Genomic DNA, 23,602 nt, shown 5'->3' with positions numbered 1-23,602 from the left:
TGTTCTGTATAATACCATTAATTCTGTACTGAATGCAGAGGATCATGTTCTTCTGCAATCTTCTGAGGTTATGTGTAATAGGTTTCTTAATTTCTTTGTGGATAAGGTTTCTAGTTTGAGACCCTCCACTGTATCTTCTGTTGACCCGGCTGTGCATGTTCCCTGTTTAAATTTGTTTATTGCTTTCCAACCCATTGTTCTACCTGAACTAGAGAAGCTTGTGTTAACTGCTAAGCCATGTGGTTCTCCGAATGATGTCGTTCATCCCCGTTTTCTGAAAGAGGTGTTTCCTACTGTTGGACCACATATTCTGAACATAATCAATACCAGCCTCTTGTCAGGTAAAGTACCAAGCAGTGTTGGTCAAGTTACTTGAAAAAAGTAATCAGTTACTAATTACTGATTACTTTCCCCCAAAAGTAATCCCGTTACTTTACTGATTACTTATTTTCAAAAGTAATTAATCACTTAGTTACTTAGTTACTTAGTTACTTTTTAAAAACACGATTTACAACCTGAATAGGTGATAAAGCGATAGATCTTTCAGCCCAATTCTACTTTTTCTGCATAATTCATCATACAAAATGTAATCAAATGGAAAAGTCTCTTTTTAAAACTTTAAACTTTAAATCTTTTAACTTTATGCATCAAGCAAAAACTTAATTATATGCAACATTCTCTGACTGGAAGAAATTTGTTTAACATTTAAACCTATTTTCTGCACATTCCAGCACATAAAATAAAATATTTTTTTGTGTTTACATTCACTCTTTCAAATAGATGCAAGTAAAACACAGCAGAAAATAAATAAAATCAAAGACTAGCGGTCCTGTTGCTCTATTTTCACCTGTAAAGCAGGACTGGGGTAGGCAGAGGTTTACCCTGGTGCAGGTGTGCCGCAGCGCTCAGTGGAAGAATCCGCAAGTTTCTCTGTGAGTTTCACATTACGTCGTAGCGCACTCGCTGCTTGCTTGGAAGTTTAGGGGTTTTTTTCGCTGTAAAAAGAAGTTTTCTTCCCACGCACAACGGACACTAATGTTTTGTCACTTTTATGGAATCAAACTCAAAATAAGGTCAGTACTTCCACGCTTTAAACGCTGCATGCTCAAACTCTCTCCCGCACTCGATATATTATCCATTGTTGATCTGCACACAGCTGTTGTCACGAACGTCGCACTCGCTTACGTCACTGTCATGAGACATTCTCGCAAAAAATCACGGTTTTAGTAACGCAGTAACGCAGCGTTCCTATGTGAAAGTAACAGTAATCTAATTACCGTTTTTGCAATAGTAATCCCTTACATTACTCGTTACTTGAAAAAAGTAATCAGATTACAGTAACGCGTTACTTGTAACGCGTTACTGCCCATCTCTGGTACCAAGTGAGTTTAAGCATGCAGTTATTCATCCCTTACTTAAGAAGCCAGGCTCAGATATTTCAGTAATGTCAAATTTTAGACCCATCTCTAAACTTCCTTTTCTGAGTAAGATCTTGGAAAAGGTTGTTCACACTCAGCTGATGGATTATCTAAACAACTTTCAAATGTTTGAAGTTTTTCAGTCCGGCTTTAGGCCGTTTCATAGCACAGAGACAGCTCTTCCGTAAAACAGAAGCAATTGTGTTTGGCCCGAATCGTTCCTCTGATATCCCTGATGTTGACCTTGCTGCTCTGACCCCTCACCTGAAGAGCTCAATTACCTGCATTTACCTTTGATGGCCACGTGAATGGGGTGGTGAAATCGTCATTCTATCACCTCAGGCGTCTGTCGAAGGTTAAACCTTTTCTTTCAAGGTGTGACTTGGAGACTGTCATCCACGCTTTTATAACCTCACGCTTGGATTATTGTAACTCCCTTTTAATAGGGGTTAGACTGGGCACTCTGACACGCCTGCAACTAGTACAGAATGCTGCAGCACGGTTTTTATCTGGTAAAAGGAAATTTGAGCACATTACACCGGTCCTGGCCTCCCTGCACTGGCTTCCAATTAAATTTAGGATTCATTTTAAAGTTCTTTTATTGGTTTTTAAATCTTTAAATGGTCTGGCACCTGCATATATGTCTGATTTGCTGAAGCCCTATGTCCCCACTCGTTCGCTCCGGTCAGCTGAGCAGCTGTTGCTCTCAGTCCCCAAATCACGGCTGAAACTGAGAGGAGACCGAGCGTTCTCTATTGTGGCTCCTAAGCTTTGTAATAATCTTCCTCTTCACATTAGGCAATCGACATCAGTGGTGGTTTTTAAATCCAGATTGAAAACGCATTTTTATTCACTGGCTTTTGACTCAGTGGTTGACTGACTTATATTTTATTGTTTTCGCTATGTTTATTATTTTATCGTATTTATTAATCTTATGGCATCTATTATGTTTCTATTGTTCAGCACTTTGGTCAGCCTTATGTGTTTTTAAAGTGCTATATAAATAAACGATGATGATGATGATGATTATTGGATAGTAATGGTGAAGATGAAGGGTGTAAACATCAATATCCTTGCTTCTGTCCATTGCCAAACACTTCATTTTATACAAATCCAGCCAACAAGTTTGTGTGTTTGTCCCCTTCTGACCAGATGCAGCTTTCTGCACCACCACAGTGGCCTTATAACTCTCACCACACTGTTTATGTGCTAAAAGAGAAATAATTTTAATAAATACCAATTCTGACGTAGAATTTCACTAACTCATCTACACAAGTCATTTAGTAGACTTTATATAAGCCATAAGAGTTTTGTCTATAAACAACTGTTAACTCCACATTTCCACTTAAAAAATCAGTAATATATATTTTTATTTATGTGGCCTCTAATAATTTCCGTTTTATATATTAATCACAGTGAAAGTGTGTGTGTGTGTGTGTCCTCCCATGCTCAGAAGTCTGGGCGCTTAAGTTAATTTGCCAAGTTTGAATTAGCAACTAAGGAAGAACAAACTTGGAGTGCTTGATGTTGAGAAACAGCTCTTGTCTTTTGTGGCTCACTTTGTTGCAGCATTGGCTGTGACATGAACTCTGCCTCATGTGTTCAGAGAGCTGCACACTTCACCAAACTTGAAGGAGCTGTGTATGTTTGCTTTGCTTTCATTTGTGCTTCCACCTCTGGCTACCAGGTGGTGCTCTTTTGTGATTTATTTTCAGCTGAGTTGTATTTTAGGTCCCATTAGTGAGGAGACAAACAGATATTTCAAATTTAAGCCATTTAAACTGACTCAAATAAAAGACCTCTTTTGTAACTTGGCTCCAAACAGACACTGACAGCAGAGAAGAAAACTGTTTACAGCTTTAAAAACAAACAGTACTGGAGTCCACCTGCTGGAGGCGCTGTGAGCTCACTGGACCAAATCAAACAGATTACAGTTTTTTCTGAATGCTTAAACCCTAACTGTGATTCTTATAGCACAATTTCTAAAACTATTAATACTTATAGCAAAACCACTCATTGAGTTTGCAAAACTAAAAGCACAAACACTGCTTTGCACTCAGTTTGCCATTTTGTAACACACACTTTGCAAAACTGTAGACACAACTCACTGCTTACACTCAATTACCAAATTTCCAACACACTCCTAGCAAAATTATACACATGTATGGCTATCATTAACACTATTTTGCCAACTGTCTGGCACACTTTCACATGTGAAAACTGTCTTAGATAATTAGTCCACTTTGCAATCAGCCTAAGCACTATAAACAGGCCACAGGTAAGCTGTCTATGTGGAGTACAATGGAAGGAGCAGCAAGAGTGAGAAGAGTGAGAATCAGAGGAGGCCGAGGGAGAGGACGTGGAGGTGAAGAAGTTGGAGGATGAGGACGTGGAGGAGCAAGAAGAGGACGAGGAGGGGAAGGAGGAAGGTAAGAAGAGTAAGAAACAGAATAACTGATGACATCAGAGCTACAATAGTGGACCATGTCATCAACCATGGGATGACCCTGAGGGAAGCTGGCCAACGGGTTCAGCCTAAACTGAGCCGCTACACTGTGGCAGGCATCATTAGGACATTTCGAAATGAGAATCATTAAGTACTTTGTAGCACTGCCATACTCTAATGAGAAACACAACAGTACCATACATGCAAAAATACTGAAATTGTTACTTTACAGAATTGCTAGACGTCCAGCTGTTGGGGGCAGAGGCAGAATGTTCACTCCAGAGCAAGAGACCCATATAGTGAACATGGTGATTGCCAATAATGCAATAAGACTGCGCGAAATACAGCAGCGCATAATTGATAATGACACCATCTTTCAAAATATACACAGTGCAAGCATTTCTGCACTAAGTCATGTACTTGCGTGCCACAGAATAAGAATGAAGCAAATTTACAGTTCCTTTCGAGAGAAACACAGAACGTGTAAAGCAACTGCGATATGACCATGTGCAGGTAAGCTAGTGTCATTGGTTCTGAATTTGGAAGTGCATACTGTAGTGCTGTGCATGGGCCTGTTGTGTTGCATTTGTTTTGTCTTGTCCAGAGAGTGATGGAACTAGAAGCAGATGCAATGGGACATGAGCTACTTTTTGTGGATGAGGCCGGTTTCAACCTCAGTAAAACCAGGAGACGTGGCAGGAACATTATTGGACACCGTGCCATCATCAATGTCCCAGGACAACGTGGTGGTAACATAACCATGTGTGCAGCTATAAGCCAAAATGGTGTTGTTCACCATCATGCAACCGTAGGCCCATACAACACTGCACACATTATTGCATTCTTGGACACCATGCATGACATGCTCACTGTTCAGAGACCAGAGCAGACCCGATATGTCATCATATGGGACAATGTTAGTTTCCATAGGGCTGCTTTGGTCTGCAACTGGTTTACAGACCACCCATCCTTCATGGCACTCAACCTCCCTCCATACTCTCCTTCTTAAATCCCATTGAGGAGTTCTTCTCTGCCTGGCGCTGGAAAGTGTACGACCGTCATCCTCATCAACAGGTAGCCCTTTTACAGGCAATGGAGGAGGCATGTGGAGACATTGACCAGGCATCATGTCAGGCCTGGATACGGCATTCAAGGAGATATTTTCCCCGGTGCCTTGGACTGGAGGATATCGCATGCGATGTGGACAAAATTTTGTGGCCGGACCCAGAAAGACGACATGATGTAGGCTGATTGTCTTTTTTTCCCCTTTTTTTTGTGAAATTCCTATTTTGTGTTCTGACTTTGTCTTGGTTTTGATGAGTGTGAATAAACACCAATACTTGAAGTTTGGATCCTTGTATGTTTACATGACACTATGACAAAAGTGTGACCTCAAATTGACATCTGTACACAAAGAAAGCAAAAGCCAGATGTGTTTTGTATTCACACCATCAGTGTGCAGGTGGCGCATTGTGTGCTTAGTAGATGATGGCTTGTGTGTACTGTTTGATACGAAAACACCATTTTTACGAAGGTGTGAAGAGTTAATCTAGCTGTGTTCGCTTTTGCAAGAGAACTACAATGTTTTGATAATTGGGTGACAGGTTTTCTTATTTGTGTGTAGAGTTTTGCAAAAATAGCTAATAGTTACAAAAAATGTGCTTAAGCAATCAGAAAAAACTGTAAAATGCTCCTGTGTACTTTTCCTCTTTCTTCAATCCTCAACATATCCGATTATTAAATAAAATCTACTCAACCAAAACAAGCTCTACTCACTCTAAGAAATAACATGTTGTATTTACTCCACCCACTTATGTCAACTGGTTCCACACAACTGGGTTAGTGAAATATAAAATGTATGATACTTTTAATTTGAACAACCAAAACAAGCTCTACTGAAACTATAGGATTAAATCACTTTAACAGAATTGCAACTTACTCTATATAAGCTTGTAAATTAAATAAATCCAGTTTGTTTAGTTAACCTAACTTTAATAACACTTGGTGTAAAACATGCTGAAGCAAACTTTGAGCTGTTCAAATGCTTCTAGATCAATGCCTTTTTCCTTAACAAAAATATCTTTACATATATGCAAGTGCATTTTAAGTGCAGGAGGACAATTAAGATACAGAATTTAATGTGAAACTGAAATTATTAAAACTGGAAAGTGTTGTGATTCCAACATTTTTAACATTAACTTGGCTTCAGTAATGTAAACTTGCTTGGGTTATGATGAAAAGCTCACAATACAGCCCTGTAAACAACAGGTAGAAATTACAGTGTGGCAAGTTAGGAGTTCTTTTTCAGTGTAGCTGGATGGTGGTAAAAGTTCAACAAGAACATAGAAGGCAGAAAAGTGAAAGTCCTTGCTGAAGTCTTGTGGCAGTTCAATTTGAGTAGTTTCTAAAGTGCAAGTCTGACTGACAGCCTCGCTGCTTTTAAATGCTTTAAACAGACAGAAGTTTCAAATAAGTTGTGCACAAATAAAGAGCAGTGGTAGACACAATGACACAGGAAAATATAAAATTCATATTCCTGTAGTTTCCTCTCGTTTAAACTGATAACTGGTTACCAACAACGCAGTCGCTGCGTTGTTGGTAACCATGACTCTGTCCTGCAGCTGATGGAAACACCACTCTGTGGTTTCAGGTTTAAATGTTGTGACGGATCAGGTAACGAACACATCAAAGCCCAGTGTTCCCACTTTCACTTTGTTCAAATTTCCCTGCTCTGACTTGGCCTCGGGATGTCTAGGGGAAAGAATCATTCTGTCACGACGGGGTGCGCCCGCGTGTTTTTTGAAACAGGACCCAAAAGCAGATGTGGACGAAGAGTTGCAGGTTTAAACAAAAGCGATCCTTTATTTGGATGATGGCAGGAGTTAAGCATGGAACCCTACGCAAACTAAAAAAACACTAAGAAACAAACACTATGAAGCTCTATAACTAAGACTATGGCAATGACTAAGACAATGGTGGGGATAACAGACGACCTGACAATGACATTCAGAAAACAGAGGACTTAAATACACACATGAGGCAATCAGGGGAAATGGAGACACATGAGGAAACAGCTGACTAGGATAAACATAATGATGCACAGGAAAGAGTAAAACTAACCACGTGAATCGGTCATGTCCAAATTCGTGGGCTGCATCCTCCTGAGGACCTGGCCCACGTAGACCACGAAGGCCGGGTCCTCAGGAGGTCGGGTAGACCGGAAGTAAACGGCTGTGGAATTGGACGGTCTAACCACTGTCTCGGTGGAGTTTAATAAACTCGGCCGTCTGCTCCTTGCTATCTAAAATATAACAGGACACTGGCGTAAATTCTCGACCGTCTCATACTTCCTTTTAATCAGTTTTCTGTTTGACGTTTAGTCAGCTGTGTAAAAACCAAGGAGGAACCCACCCGGGGGATTAATAAAGTTTTATTTTATTTAATCTAATCTAATAACTTTAATCTCAGCCAAACCGATTTACTCAGGAACAAATAAATCACTGAAAAAAGCCAAACAATAAAATTTTTAGGTTGTCTGAGTGACTTATATATTACGTTTAACCTGAGTAGCAAAAGATCGCGGTGATCTGAAAATGATGTGCCGGGAGTTTTGCCGTTCTTGGCGGCTCTAGTGACCCTCGAGCTCCTGGCTAGTTATCGAGCTGGTGGGTAACAGACGTCTCCGAAAACGTCGAAGCACTTTTGCAAATATGCGATATCTTGATAAATCGAGCAGATATTTGAAGTTTACACAGCTACAATCACGCCTGAAAACATGTTAAAAGTTTATTTTGTGACCCAGAAGGATTAATAACAGTAATTTAAAAACTTAGTAGCGGCCGCCATTGCCGGAAACTGAAGTTCGGCTGGGCCGCACTATGAATTCTGGGATATGGTAGGCTACGAAGGACACACCCGACCCATCCTTGAAAATCGGGGAAAAGGAGGACGCGTTTGTCGGCTGTATTCGGAGGAGTCTACGAATTTGGACAGCCTTCGGCGCGTCGCTGTGACGTAATTGGCCTACAAATGCGGCCTCAGGAGGATGCAGCCCATGAATTTGGACACAACCAAACACAGAACACAAGACCCTTTTCAAAATAAAACAGGAAACATGCAGACTTAGACATGACAACACAAGCTTAACAGGCCTAACACACATGACAGACTAGACAAGGAACCAAACACAGAAACCAGCGAGACAGATGATAAATAATCACTAACCTAAACCTCCACTAACCCTAAATAAGAACAACACACAAACTTATAACCAAACTAACATGAAAACTTCAAAAATTACAAAATAAAACACAAAATGCAGAGACCCAGCCTGTGACACATTCTGCATCAGTGGCCATTCCTAATGGATTTTCCCAAAGCAACAGTTTCATAGGACTGAGATGATCATATGTCTCAGTACTTTGATGCTATGTTGGTAAGATTATTTAGCACTAATTACATCCAGCTATATTAGGACTTAAGTTAAAAGACTTTTCTATTGTTTTTACTAGCAAACTTGAAAGATGCGCTATGAAGCAAATTTTTGGTCGACAGTGACCCCTTGTTGACATTTTGAGATATGCTTGTGTCAAGTAGACAATGTTATTGTGGTTGTTTTCCTGTGACTGTAATTATTATTATTATTATTATTATTATTATAATTATACAGCTCCTGGACTGCTGACATTTTTCTGACAGAAGACTTTGGCCAGACCTGTGACCCCAACATCCCAACATATCTTCTACTTCTCTTTTGTTATTCTCATGTTTTTGTTTTCTGCACAAACTAAAAGTCAAATGTTTGTAGCCACAGCAGCGCAACTGTTTCTGATCACCTGAGAAACAAAATAGATTCCATGTTTTAATCAGGTTGCTTTTATTGACTATGACTTGAAAAAGGACATTTGCAAAGATCCCATAAGAGTCTTGATAAGCTGCAGTTTCGTTTGTACCAGAGTCTCCATCATTTATTCAGTTTCAGAGGGTACATTTGGATCGATTCAAGCTATTAAAGGTTTTGATCTAGAAGCTGTTTAAAGAGCAGAATTTGGGTTTAACTCAACTTTGAACCTCAAATTCTTAGCTGAGGCGAACCGTTTGATTCATTCTGACTTATTTCAACAAATCACCATTAATCACACTCAGTGATGGACTGCTTAGTGAGCTCAGGAACCTTATCTGATGTCCTGGTTATTGAACTTGATCAGTGATATTAAAGCAAACAGGTGTGATCAGGTGTCAGGATATCTGACAGTCTGAATCATTGTCAGTTATTTCTCACATTTCTTTCTACAAATCAGGAGTCATTGTCTTCACCAGTGATCATGGATTTATTATTAGGTAAACTGATGTTCACCATGAAAAAAGTGACTTCTATAAACACCAGGAACTACCAAAACATATCATTATGTGTTCTTATGAATAATTATTTGGGGGAATATTATTGTGTCGTTGGACTTTTGACTTCACTAAAGTCACAGTTCCTCCCAAATCCACAGGGCTGCATCTCTTTCTGAACTATTTAAATAACCAGCTCATCAAATTTACCAGCACTGCCTGTATACTAAGGACTGACAGGCCTGTAGTGACAAATGGAGATAATTTAGTATTTTCAAACAACATGAACACTTGAAAAAAATTCCAAGCAAAGTTATTAAGACAGACTTCATTCACCTCTCTTCACTCATATTTGGAGTGCAAATATCTTCCCAGACAAACCAGAAAATAAATTAAAAACTAAAGACACGGGCCGACTACTTCTGGTTTTCTGTGTTTGTGCCTCTGCATTTAATGAAGCAAAAAAGTGTTTTCTTGTAGTAAACACACAGTAGATTTGTTAAATGCAGCTCAACATGACTTCAGAGTGAATACTGTGAGGACTCCTGAATCTCTTTCTCACACAGGACCAGTTTCAGGACGCAAACTTTGTCCATAAACCTCTCATGTTTAGCTGTTTTTTTTTTTTTTGCAAAAACACATTAATGTTAGCCTTTTCTGCAGCTATATGTATGGGATATATGGTCTCACTCTTGGCTGGAAGCAGTGCTTAATCAATGGAAAAAACACAAACTTTGTCCAAAAACCTCTCATGTTTAGCTGTTTTCCACTTTTTCTTTGGTCATTTTAGCCTTTTTGGCCAGGGTGAAGGGAGTATCTGCCATCAAACAAGAAGACAGCCGCATGTAACTACGACAGTGTTTGCTAGTTCACCTTACATGCATTAATGTAATAATGTGGTTAGCGTACTCAACGTTAATTACACACGAACAACATGAAGCTACTCACGCAGAGAAGAACGGCTGCTGCTGCCATCATCATCCGTCATCATTTCTGCTACACTGACAGGGCTAGGGGCCAGGACTCTACTCTTTTGGGGGGATGTTGCTAACTCTGGGTCTGATAACAGGCACCACACCTGCAGTAGATGTGCACGGTGTGAGGTGTCGCAGCAAGCTATCAAATACGGCGCATTTCTCGGCTTTTAAAAAAAACGCTATGTGTCACCAGGTGTTTCATCGGATTCGAGGTGTTACCTCCTTTGACAGTATCACAGTATCAGCTTAAAGCACTTGTTGCAGGCTGCTGAGTTTGCATCTTTTGCTGTGAAGTACAGCCAGACTTTGACCGCTTCGCCTTGGGCATTTTTAATCTGTAGCTCTGCTCTAAAGGAACGTACGTACCTGGACCCGCCTACTATCCTTGGAAACGTAAAATGATTGGCTAGAATTCAAAGTGTATGACATCTCAGGGGGTAAAAAGCACCAAAATAAAGCACTGACATGTGCGCTGCTTTTCGGTCTGGTTACTACCGTTTATGTCAGAACCGGTGTCCATCCCTAGTGGCTACCTTTGCATAATGTCTGTTTTCTTGTTCTCTGCTCTACAGCAGGTTTGATGTGACTCAGAGGATCAGTTTGATCAGCAGGAGCTATGTGTTTGATCTTTTTCCGCCCAGTGGAAGCTTTAAATATACTAAAGAGGTGAAGTTGGAAGAGGTGATTCATTCTGACAAATGGGTTGAAAAGGTGCCAGATCATGACCATCTATGGACCCAGTGTTAAGTGGCACAGTGGTTCAGAGGTAAGTACTGTATCCTGGTTCTATACAGCTCAAAAAAAGAATCAATTATAGTAATTGTGAGGGGGCCAAGTAGAAACAGAAATAAATTCTTCAGAAGCTTGACAGTCCAATATTTTATTTTTTTGTTGACAACTGTGATATTATGTAAATGGCCTGTAAATGGCCTGTATTTATATAGCGCTTTAATAGTCTCTAAGGACCCCAAAGCGCTTTACATATCCAGTCATTCACCCATTCACACACACATTCACACACTGGTGATGGCAAGCTACATTGTAGCCACAGCCACCCTGGGGCGCACTGACAGAGGCGAGGCTGCCGGACACCGGCGCCACCGGCCCCTCTGACCACCACCAGTAGGCAACGGGTGAAGTGTCTTGCCCAAGGACACAACGACCGAGATTATGTGTCGATATATACTTAGTGGAACCAGCTGTCTAACTAAGTTGTAGTTAGACAGCTCTTCCCTTGAAATACAATGGCCGGTTGTATTTTTTAAAGACAGTAGAAAGCGATCTAGCTAGATGGAAATCTCTACCCATATCACTCATGGGAAGGGTTGCCGCTATAAAAATGATGGTCTTACCAAAAATAAACAATTTATTTTCAATGATCCCAAGTAAGCCATCACAAGATTCATTCAGATCTCTAGACTCGTGTATTTCTAAATTCCTTTGGAAAGATAAACCCCCGCATATCAGCTTAAAAACATTACAAAGGACAAAGGAGGACTAGATCTGCCTAACTTTAATTACTACCTTTTAGTCAACAGGCTTCAGTTCATCTCTAGATGTAGAACAGCCACTAATCTAGAAATTTCAGACCTACCATTTATCAGCTCAAACATCAAACAACATGAATGCTTTAAAAGCATCAACATCAGCTCTTCCCTGACAGCATGGTGGGCGTTTCTAAAAATAACAGTCTTCATTAATCCCATGCAAACGTACACCTCTCTGGAACAATCCGGACATATTACAAAACAATAATATGATAAACTTTCCAGATTGGAGTTGCAAAGGAATCAAATAATACATATATTAGAAGGAACAGAATTTATTCCATTTGACAGACTAGTTACACAATATGGGATCAACAAGAAAAGATTTTTGGAATATCAACAAATTAAATCCATAGCAAAAAATAAATTTAATCCCAGTGAAGCTGAATTACAAACACCACCAAGTGTGGTACAATTTTTAAACTAAAACCCCCCCACAAATTATTGTCTAAAATATACAGCCCCAGTACGGGGGACCTCTGGTGCATCGGCCTAACTGGAGGGCTCTCTAACTGGTGGGGAGGCTGTTACATCTTTGCAGGAGGTCTCCTTTCTACAGCAGCTCACTCTGCAGGTGGGGGAGAAATATAGGAGAGGTAGAGAATGACTCAACCTGGGTGTCTATTGTCTTGTGTGGTCTGGGAGATGATTGGATAATGGGGTGGGTGCAGTTTTCTCTGCGGTGGGGTCGGGTGGGCTGCCCCGGACTCTGTGGGGCCGGGTGGTGCTGCTGCTGTGGGCCCTGGTCCGGATGGGCCTGAGCCCCTTTGCCCTGGTGGGTTCCAGAGTGTGAGTGTGCCTACTTGGGTCAGCGGGGGAGCTGCCTCCCCATCCTCAGCTGCCTCCCTCTTCCCACTCCACCACACCCACACACACGCAGGGTTTGGGGTGCAGGTGTGTCACCAGGGTGCAGGGGAGGCACTCCCCCTCTGTCCCCTTCTGGCTGCCTGTGCCTCAATTTTATTCTGTAACCTAGACTTCCACATTACTCATACTCTCATAACATATACGTCTAGGGCCTTCGGGGTGAGCACGTTATACAGCGTCCAGAGGATGGTCTGTGTATTCAAACCCACCTCTGGTGCTGGTGCCCCACCCTCAATTTTAAATGCATATAGACACTGAGTGTTTTCGGGAGGAGCCGTGCTGCTCTCTGGGAGGAAGCACCATGCCCTCCTGTGTATTAAATGCACTTTAGAAGGGCGGAGGGAGGTTTGGGGTCTTCACTCGCCCCTGTTCTGTTAACCGTCAGGGCTAGGGGGCTGGGAAGAGGTGCTGGCCGTCAGGTTGGGGTCTGGCGAAAACACTGAAATCAGAGTAATAAAACGTATAAGGGGAACAATAACGACGACAAAAATTTTCAGATGGTTTAATCTTGTTGTCCTGTGAACAGCATCGGTGTGGAGACATTTATGTGTTTCCTGTTTTTGTGGTTGCCTCGTGTATGAGAATATCATCAGATAAACCTGCGACATTTTAAAATATTTTGTTGTTTGAGAGCAATAAGACTGACAGACAGAGGTAACCTCACAGGTGTCACAGATGAAATATTTGTTAAGTGTTTATTTGCTGGTTTGTCAGTAGCGGCTCCTTTTAAGCAAGTCTATCACACATCTGTTTGACCGTCACCAGTTAATCTGGAACACTGGTGGGAGCTCACGGCACGGGGGGAGCGGGTTTTGTCGGGGATGCCTACCATGGCACAACACCTGGTTTGGCAGCACCTAGCAAGGCTCCAAATGTTTTCAGTGTAAATTAAATCCAGACCGCTGGCAGGTGTCGCACACAACAGTCACTGTATGACGTCACACATACTGCTCCGACTGCTAAGGTTACGCCATGTCGCAAGTTTCGTGAGGTGCTTTTGTGATATTTTATGGATCAGATTACATTTTTAATTTCCCCCCGATATCCGATCCAGTAATTTAGGGTAGGATCGGACCGATACCGAAATTGTATATTGGATTGGTCAATTCCTAATAGCAATTCTGACACATCGAGTGCGTAAAAACCTCGTAAACTTTTGTAGAGGTGATCAACTCTGGTAACTATGAGCAAACAAACACGTGTGCAGTATATATTGCTTGTTATGAAGGAATTTTGCAATGGAGGGCTGAATATGGATATTTACTCACTCCCTTCCAACGTGTTTCCTACACCACATGATTTATATCATTATGTTGTCATCAAGGCCTCAAATTATACTGGAGGATATCTGAAGGCCTACAAAAGTTTGGATGCTTCTCAGTATTTTGTGTCACGATGAGAAACACGCTGCAGTCGGGGTCTCTGTCACTGCTCAGGTATTTATGTGATGAGAGGAGAAACTGACAGAATGAAAGTTGAATTCTTTCTCCTTCTCGCTTTTTCTCCTCATATACTGTACAGACAATTTATAATATGTTTCATACCTGCAGCATAACACACCTGTGTGCTATAGGGGAGACCGGGGATAGTTGTAACGTGGGTCAGTTCTAACACTTCCAATTTCTCCAATCAGGGCTAAGTTTCAAATGATGTGATTCATCCTGTGCATGCCCAATTCAGTTCTGCTATCACATGTGAAAAATCAGCACATTTTGTCAAACACAGACAATTTAACACGAAAAAAAGTAATTTGTATGCCAAAAAGTAAGTTTTTCTACTTTATTTCAATTTCTAATAGCATTATCTGCTTTGCAGTTAAATTCATCAAACTTAAATTATGTTATTTGTATGCCTATGGGGATATATTCTGTGTAGGTCTTTAGTGCTAATGTTTTAGCCGTTGGCTGTAATCTTAGCTAGTTCATGGCTATAGGAGTCTGGGTCAGTTGTAACAGCAACAGTCTGGGTTAGTTGTAACAATAATGCAGATGTTACAACTTACCGCACTATTACTTTAACTTATATTAAACAAGTTGGGGCAACGACATCAGCAGAGAGAGGTCCACTGGTCGCCTTTGTATATGCGGTTAATGCCATTGGCAACACAATTCCTCCACTGTTTGTGTTCCCACACATCCATTATGCAGACCACTGTGTCAGAGATGGACCAGTAGGAAGTATTGGTAGTGGAAATAAATCAGGATGGGTGCAAGAAACAGATTTCCTCATCTTTCCGAAGCACTTTGCAAACCACACCAAGGTAAGCCATGATAAAAAGTAATGGAATTGCGATGCTGGTGAACAACTACATTTTTTCAGCTTCATTGTTATGTTCAAAAGTTGGTGCAAGAGTTGTAGGTTATAATTGTCACGGTTCTGGGTCCGTTGGACCCAGTATTTTGAGTTTATTATATTTTGGTTTAATTCTGCTTCATGGATTGTTTTCTTATTCTCGTAGTGATGATGATTATTATTAGTTTCTTGTTTCTGTTTATCCGTGCTTAAGGATTTATGGTTTCATGTATTGTCTGAGTTCCATGTGTTATTTTCTGTCTCTCAGTGTCAAGTCTGCGTGCTTGTTTAGTAATTCATGTTTCCTGTTTTATTGTGAAAGTCTTTGTCTCATGTCAGTGTGTTCAGTTTCACCTCTCCCCTGTCTCGTTAGCCTAATTTCTCCCAGCTGTGTCTCCCTCCTGTCTCTCATCCCTTGATTACTGCCTCAGTGTATTTAAGCCCAGTGTGTCTTTGTGTCAGTGTCGCGTCGTCCCTCAAGCTGTGTGTTTCCTCGTGTGGCTCTCTGCAGAGCGTAAGGTTATATTCTCCCTGTGTAGTTTAGTTTTGTATGCTTTTCCCCTGTCAGCAAATAAAGCTGAGTTTTTTGAGTTCATCCCTCGAGTCTGAGTGCCTGCATCTTGGGTCCAACTTCTGCCTGCCACACAGCGTTTCATGACAATAATGCCCACTGAGCCAATGAGGCCAAACTCAAGGAAGACCAACCAAAATTAATGAAATATTCAATTGCAGAAAATTCCATCATTTGTCTTTTTTGGGGGGTTGGAATATGTTCAAAAGCTAGATTTCTGCATTCTGTCACACACACACACACACACATAGCTACATTAATGGCTCTAAGTGCATTCATGTGTTGAATAAACAAAGATTACATGTTAATGTTTTGTCAGTACCCTTATTTCATTGTGTTACATTTCACCCCAGGATATGTTACAACTAACCCAGACTATGGGGTTAATTGTAACATTTCACTCTTTGTGTTTGAGACCATACCATGCAATGGGTAATTGTGCTGCATAGAAAATAGCTGCACTATTTAATAGCAGAGACGTGTAAATACTTTGCATTCAATTTTGAATCCACTACCTTAAAAGAGCTCCAATTTAGAGACAGAAATGTCAAAAATGTTACAACTATCCCCGGTCTCCCCTAAATACACCTGTAGTATAAATGTTCACAAAGACACTTTAAAAACATCTTGATCTGTTTATTCCTCTGTTTTGTTCTTAACTCTTTGAACACAGTTTACAGTTTATCCACATAAACAGATTCATTTTAGTGTTTTATATAAACAGTGCAACACAGTAACAGACAGACAGTCCTTTATTAATTTATTTAGAGCAGTTAGAGAGTATTTAAACTGATAAATGTTTAAAATGTATTACACACATATATAAACACACAATGACAGAATATGCAAGAAGTCAACAAGAAAAAATCCAACTGTTTTCATCTTGATTCTTTTGTCTTCACCTTCCCGTTTCTGTTACAATTCATGAGTGTGTTTTAACACAAAATAAAAACCAAATCTGAGTTTGTAAAACTGTTTCTGTTCAGTCAAGAAACACAGACTGGAGGTCAGACTGTTTTTATTGATTATTCACTGCAGAGAGACGTCTCCATAGAGTCCAGTTAGCCATAAGCTGCCAGATCTCTCTTGGACATGAGATTTTTAATCTCAATGAGATTTTTTTACCTGGATAAATACAGCACTAATAATAAGCTGCTCTTCTTGTATCCGCAGTATTAGAAGCTACATTTGGATCAACACAGACTAATAAATGGATCCAGAACCATCCAGATCAGTTGTTGTGAAAACTGGTCACGCAGTGGTGATATTGCATTTCTCGAGGAACTAATTGTAGTGAAATGTTACTTAATTTGCATAACAAGAGAGACACAAATTTATAGTTATGCAATGTAAAAAATTAAAGAAGCCTAAACACAAAATATTTAGAAGCCTGCAGCGCTCATCATCACAAAGTCTAACCAATAACGTCTAAAATGTCAAAATATTCTGTTACAAAGATTTCATCCATCAGTTTAAACATGATTAAAATGGGTATAATGCAACAAATTTAGGAGTGCCCACTCCGGGTCAGCGATGAGACCCTGCCCAAGTGGAGGAATTTAAGTATTTCGGAGTCTTGTTCACAAGTGATGGGAGAAGGGAGCGGGAGATCGACAGACGGATTGGTGCAGCGGCTGCAGTGATGCGGACGCTGTTATGGTGAAGAGAGAGCTGAGTGTAAAAGCGAAGCTCTCAATTTAACAGTCGATCTACAACCCTACCCTCACCTATGGTCACGAGCTGTGGGTAGTGACCGAAAGAACGAGATCGCGAATACAAGCGGTGGAAATGGGCTTCCTCTGAAGGTTGGCTGGCCTCTCCCTTAGAGATAGGGTGAGAAGTTCGGCCATTCGGGAGGGGCCCATAGTAGACCTCAACTGGCTCCTCCACATCAAAAGGAGCCAGTTGAAGTGGTCCGGGCATCTGACAAGGATGCCTCCTGGGCGCCTTCTGGGTGCCTCCTGGGCGAGGTTTTCCGACCCAGGACAAGCTGGAGCGATTATATCCCTCTGCTGGCCTGGGAACGCCTTGTTGTTCCCCCGGACAAGCTGGAGGAGGTGGCTGGGGAGAGGGAGATCTGGGCTTCTCCGCTTGGGCTGCTGCCCCCGCGACCCAGCCACGGATAAGCGGAAGAAAATGAATGGATGGATTGATGCAACAAATTTAGTGATAGATGATAGTAATGCAACAGATTTTAAAATAAAGTTCCTCTTTCCTCAGGACGAAAAGTCCTGTGGGTATGTAAACCATGATGTATTAATAGAAACTGATATCTGCTCTTAAAAAAGGCACCAAAGACAATGAGATGATAAAAGATTTTTTTTTTGTTGAGGAAAATCAGTCTAATCCAACAACTCTGGACTGAAAACCAAATTAATACACTATAATATATACCTGATATATAAAAAAAAGTATGAAACACCAATGTGAGAATATTTCTCTGCACAGTAAGTCCATTATTTTGAGTCAGCACAGAGGTGGATATTAGAGTCAGGCGTCACTCTAAACCCAGCATATACAGGTTCAGTGAAGGTGGTGTTGAAGGTGTGCAGGTGGATCAGTTTATCAGAGGAGACGCTGTAAAAAGACACAGTTCCTGCAGAACAGTCCACATACACTGCTACTTTGTGAGAATGAGCTGAGGGGAGAAGAGGGATGGCTCTTGCTATGTAATTGTGATCTACATAGTAACCCCTGTCATCACTGCAGTAGAGACTCCAGGATTGATAAGTCCTTCCAAACCTGCTTTCATCCTCTTCTCCTTTCCGTCTGATTCCTCCATAAGTTACAGCAACATTAACCTCTCCTCTCCACTCGACCTCCCAGTAACAGCGACCACTCAGACTGTTGGTACACAGCAGCTGAGGCCAGTGATCAAACCTATGATCATGATCAGGATACAGCTGATCTTCTTCCACATGTGTCACCTCCTTGTTGTTTTTAGACAGTTTGAGGTTTCTGTGTGCTGTGTTTGGATCCAGCGTCAGGTCACAGAAATCTAAAGGGAAACGTGACAAAAAATGTAGGACAGTACAAAATGGCGTGAATTCAGCTCATAAATCAAAAACACACTCACATTTCTTTAGACCTGGTTTCATCCACTGGACTCCTTGAGGCTCCACACTGAAATGAGCACATTATCTTTTAGTATGCAGACATGGCCTTTATATTCTCTGTTTCATCTTTTCCAGAGAAATAACCTCGTCTTTTATTTTATCTCTTAATAAAGTCAAACAGATAATACACTTTCTACAGTTCTAAGGTTTGATGTATCAAAGCACAATTTAAAAAAATAAATCATCATCCATACCACATTCTTAAATTACCTAAATACAACCTTCAGTCTGCTTTATCTTCTGCCTCCCTGTGTTTCTGTCACTACAATGAACACTGTGCTTCAAATAGCATTTTCTCTTTCTGTTAACACGTGTGAGGATATTTCAGTTGCTTAGTTATTCAGTTCAAAACAAAACAAATACATATATAGAACAAAATATTTTGAGAAAAGACTGCTGCGTTCATTCTGATAATGACAAAGGCTTTAAGCTTTTTCAGTCTGAATCCCTTTCTGTCTTTGTCATTGTTGCCCCAGCATTGGTGGGGAATACCTTAGAAGTCTGGTTGGCTTTCAAGGTTTCTGGGAGTTTGTGACATCCAGTCTGTTCTCCACACCGTCAAACAAAGCTAGAAGCTGGTGAAGAATTAGCTTTTATTTTCAGTTTATTCAAAAATAAATATTTAAAAACATTTATTAACTTTTGTGAGCTAATTCTGACCAGTCACAACATAATTTTCATATTGACCTTTAATATAATACCTTATAAATATAATAATAATAATGATATATATTGTGAAGAGTAGAAAGATATTTTACTGCTATTATTTGTTGCTATTTTTATAATCAGTATTACCATTCCATTAATTATTAAGAGTGATATTGCATTTGGATGTTTAAACATATTGGCACCCAATTAAGTTTTTATTACAGGTGCAGTTATAACCACTTTAAACTGTTGAGTTGAATTTATAATCTTAAATGTTTATATGCAGACTGCATGGTGAAAGAAAAGGCCCCACGCAGAGTAACTCTGTGCCAGAATAAGACAGGAAGTTACATGTTTTTTGAAGTTACATGCTTTGCAGGAAGTGAAACCAAAACCAGAGTCTGAGTGAAAGCTAGTCTGAGGAGCAGTTTCGATGATGCTATTATTTTTTATACTTTTATATCTTTTGATTAAGCTTTCAGTAAAGGTTCTTGATTAAAACATTTATTCAGTAGAGTACACATACATAGTTTTGGTTCGGTTATTACATACACGAGAGCGGCTTCTGTCTCTCGGTCTGGGGGAGGTCAGGAGATAGTCGGCAGGTGAAATGGGGTGCGATTGTGGTTAGCACATAGACATACATGTAACCACACACACACTTAGTTAGAGGTTCACTTGTAGGTGAAAGTTTAAATTGTTTGGCTAGGGTGCAGTTTCTGTGTACGTGACTGTTTGATGGAGAAGCAGGTGCACGAGGCGAGAGCTGAGCGGCCTTGCGGGAAACCACCGGGGAGAAGATGGAAGCCAGTGTACTTTTAATTGTGTCTCAAGTTGTCAAATAGAACATTTGTGGTTTTGAAGCTGATGTATGTGATGACGCAATGAGGGGGCGTCACTAAATACACTCTGATGCATACAAAACTGTAGTTTGATGTTAGGAGGATGAGATTGTGGGGCTCTCTGCTTACAGAGTCAGCTCATTCTCCCACGCGTGTCTTTTCATTAAAATCAACACTTGAACTCATCTTCTGGACCAGTGTGGTTACTTCCACTCCTCCTGTATTTATTTCCCTATATTTTTGAACCTTAACAATATATATATATACACATATATATATATATATATATATATATATATATATTATTATTATTATTATTATTATTATGTAGTATTATATATTATATATAAATATAATAACTATAATAACTTTCTAAATCTGAGCAAACATGTCATCCTGTACAACCTCTAACCTTCAAGCTGTGTGTTTTAACTGCGATTGGTTCTGAGTCATTCACCCACACAGCTGCCCATACAGACTGTATTACTGGCAACCAGATAGGTGGTTACCTTACAATATGCTGGAGAGAAAAAAATATATTTCCAGTTGTATTTCCTGTTTTCCTACCAGAGTATTTCCAGTTTCACATGTGGATCCTCCTTTAGAGCAGACAAAAGCCTAATTTCTGAGTCTCCTGGGTGATTATAGCTCAAGTCCAGCTCTTTCAAATAGGAGGGATTGGAGCGCAGAGCTGTGGCCAGAGAGGTGAAGACTGTTCCTGTGATCTGACAGCCTGACAACCTGCAAACACATACAACATGTTACATCATTGTAAGGAACTGCTCTGAATTTGCTGATGTTCATGCAGTCGAATTAACAGATTCTGATTTCAGTTAAAGTTGTTAAAAAAAACAGACAAACTGGCTTTTCTGCACTCAGTTTAAAAAAAAGAACAGAAAGCATTGACTTTCTGTCTTCTTTGCTGTGATGGACAATCATAAATAAATCAAAAATAAAAATAATATTTTTCTGATTTATGAAGTGTGTGTTTCACTTCTACTCTATTGTGCTCTTTCAGAGCTTACACCAGAACAGAAACAGCATCTTAAATCTATAAAATAATGAGTTGTGAAATATCCAAATCTCCTGAAACAAAGCATCAGCTAACCTGAGAGTTTCCAGCATACAGTGAGGACTCCCGAGTCCAACACAAAGCAGCTTCACTCCTGAATCCTGGAGGTTGTTGTTACTGATGTCCAGCTCTCTCAGTGTGGAGGACTGAGAACTTAAAATTGAGGAAAGAGCTTCACAGCTTCTCTCTGTGAGGTTACAGCCACTCAACCTAGAAAGACATAAATAGCAGTGAACTTTCCAAACTTTTGAAATAAACACTTTAAAGCAATCTCTTGCCAGGATTAAACTGGATACTTACTGGGCTTTCTTACAGGCTTTGACCACTGGCAGCAGCTGCAGAAGAGCCTCTTCTGAAGCTGAGTATTTCCTCAAGTCAAACTCATCCACACCTGTTTCTGATGACAGTAAGATAATGACCAGAGCTGACCACTGAGCAGGAGAGAGATTAACTTTAGACAGGTGTCCTAAACTCAGGTGATGCTGGACCTCCTTCACTATAGAGTCATCATTCAATTCATTCAAACAGTGGAGCAGATTGATGCTTTTCTCTGGAGAGAGAGTGCCATTCATTGTTTCTTTAATGTACTTGACTGCTTCCTGATTTATCTGTGAGCTGTTTCCTTTTTGTGTGTGCAGGCCTTGTAGGAGATCCTGATTGGATGGCATCGAAAGACCAAGGAGGAAGCGAAGAAACAAGTCCAGATGTCCATTTGAACTCTTCAAAACCACGTTCACAGCACTCTGGTAGAACTGTCTTACTGAAGACTCGTCAGTCTGCACTGATGCTGTTTCTTCTTCTTCCAGCAGGTTGATACCAGAGTTGGTGAATGTCAGATGGACATGAAGAGCTGCCAGAAACTCTTGAATACTCAAATGGATGAAGCAGAACACAGTCTCTTGGTACAGCCCTCTCTCCTCTTTAAAAATCTGTGTGAACACTCCTGAGTACACTGAGGATTCTCTGACATTAATCCCACACTCTGTCAGGTCTGATTCATAGAAGATCAGGTTTCCTTTCTGCAGCTGCTCAAAAGCCAGTTTCCCCAGTGCTTCAATCATCTTCCTGCTCTCTGGAGTCCAGAGAGGATCTGTCTCAGCTCTTCCATCATACTTGATGTTCTTCACTTTGGTCTGAACCACCAGGAAGTGAATGTACATCTCAGTCAGTGTCTTGGGCAGCTTTCCTCCATCCTGTTTGGTTTTTAACACACTCTCTAAAACTGTAGCAGTGATCCAGCAGAAGATTGGGATGTGACACATGATGTGGAGGCTTCGTGATGTCTTGATGTGAGAGATTATGGTGTTGGCCTCTTCCTTGTCTCTGAGTCTCTTCCTGAAGTACTCTTCCTTCTTTGGGTCAGTGAACCCTCTGACCTCTGTAACCATGTCTATATACTCAGCAGGGATCTGATTGGCTGCTGCAGGTCGTGTGGTTATCCAGATGTGAGCAGAAGGAAGCAACTTTCCCCTGATGAGGTTTGTCAGCAGCACATCCACTGATGTGGACTCTGTAACATCAGTGAGGATCTCAGTGATGTGGAAGTTCAGAGGAAGTCGACACTCATCCAGACCATCAAAGATGAACACAACTTTGAACTTTTCAAAGTTACAGATTCCTGCTTCTTTGATTTCAGTGAAGAAGTGATGAATAAGTCCCACTAAGCTGAACTTTTTATCCTTCAGTAAATTCAGCTCTCTGAATGTGAATGGAAACATGAACTGGATGTCCTGGTTGGTCTTGTCTTCAGCCCAGTCCAAAGTGAACTTTTGTGTCAGGAGTGTTTTCCCGATGCCAGCCACGCCTTTGGTCAGGACTGTTCTGATTGGTTTGTCTCTTTCAGTCGAAGCTTTAAAGATGTCTTCACACCTGATTGTTGTTTCTGGTCCGTTTGGTTTCCAGGAAAACATTTCAATCTGTCTGACCTCATGTTCAGTGTTGACCTCTCCGGTCCCTCCCTCTGTGATGCAGAGCTCTGTGTAGATCTCATTTAGAGTGATTCGGGTTCCTGGTTTAGCGATCCCCTCAAACACACACTGGAACTACTTCTTTAGGTTACATTTAAATGTATTCTCACAAAGTGGATCAGGATTTTCTACAGGAAAGCACCAGAAACATGAGTGTTATGATTATAGAAAATATGACAATTTCATTCCTGCAAAGACTGAATTTATGAAGAGAAATCCTCTCACTGCTCTGCAGACAGTCAGCCAGCTCCTCCTGTTTCATTATTCTCAGGAAGTTAACTGCAAGTTTCAGAAATGCCTCTCTGCTGCTCCTTCTCTGCTTCTCTTCCTCACTGTCCAACACCTCCTCTTCATCCCTCTGACACTCTGAATAATCTGGATTCAGATCATTCTGCATCTTCTGTAGCTCGTTCTTCACAAACATGATAATGTTTTCCTCCAGCATCTGGAAAATAAATGACACAACCTGAATTCACGAAAATCAGATATTTTTCACAGATTT

The 23,602-nt window shown here is 40.6% G+C and overlaps 1 protein-coding gene across 1 annotated transcript; it reads right to left on the bottom strand.

Annotated features, from left to right (window-relative positions):
* Nucleotides 1–17,203: 17,203 nt before the first annotated feature.
* LOC116334271 (NLR family CARD domain-containing protein 3-like) lies at nucleotides 17,204–23,174 on the bottom strand. The gene is made up of 5 exons (XM_031757657.2): nucleotides 21,434–23,174; nucleotides 21,170–21,343; nucleotides 20,629–20,802; nucleotides 18,532–18,578; nucleotides 17,204–18,453 (listed from the first exon to the last, which is right to left on the bottom strand). The coding sequence occupies exons 1-5, from the start codon at nucleotides 23,041–23,043 to the stop codon at nucleotides 17,912–17,914; spliced, it is 2,547 nt and encodes an 848-aa protein (XP_031613517.2). The 5' UTR covers nucleotides 23,044–23,174; the 3' UTR covers nucleotides 17,204–17,911.
* Nucleotides 23,175–23,602: the final 428 nt, after the last annotated feature.

This window comes from Oreochromis aureus, linkage group 3 (genome assembly GCF_013358895.1).
Source record: "Oreochromis aureus strain Israel breed Guangdong linkage group 3, ZZ_aureus, whole genome shotgun sequence".
Classification (NCBI taxonomy): Eukaryota; Metazoa; Chordata; class Actinopteri; order Cichliformes; family Cichlidae; genus Oreochromis; species Oreochromis aureus.
This window is presented reverse-complemented; position numbering and strand designations above follow the sequence as displayed.

Coding starts and splice junctions, on each gene's coding strand:
- LOC116334271 (XM_031757657.2), bottom strand. CDS start 23,043: ATGTTTTCCTGGAAACCAAACGGACCAGAAACAACAATCAGGTGTGAA. Junction 20,803..21,169: donor TGTATGCTGGAAACTCTCAG/GTTAGCTGATGC, acceptor ATGTGTTTGCAG/GTTGTCAGGCTGTCAGATCA. Junction 18,579..20,628: donor GTGAAACTGGAAATACTCTG/GTAGGAAAACAG, acceptor TGCTCATTTCAG/TGTGGAGCCTCAAGGAGTCC.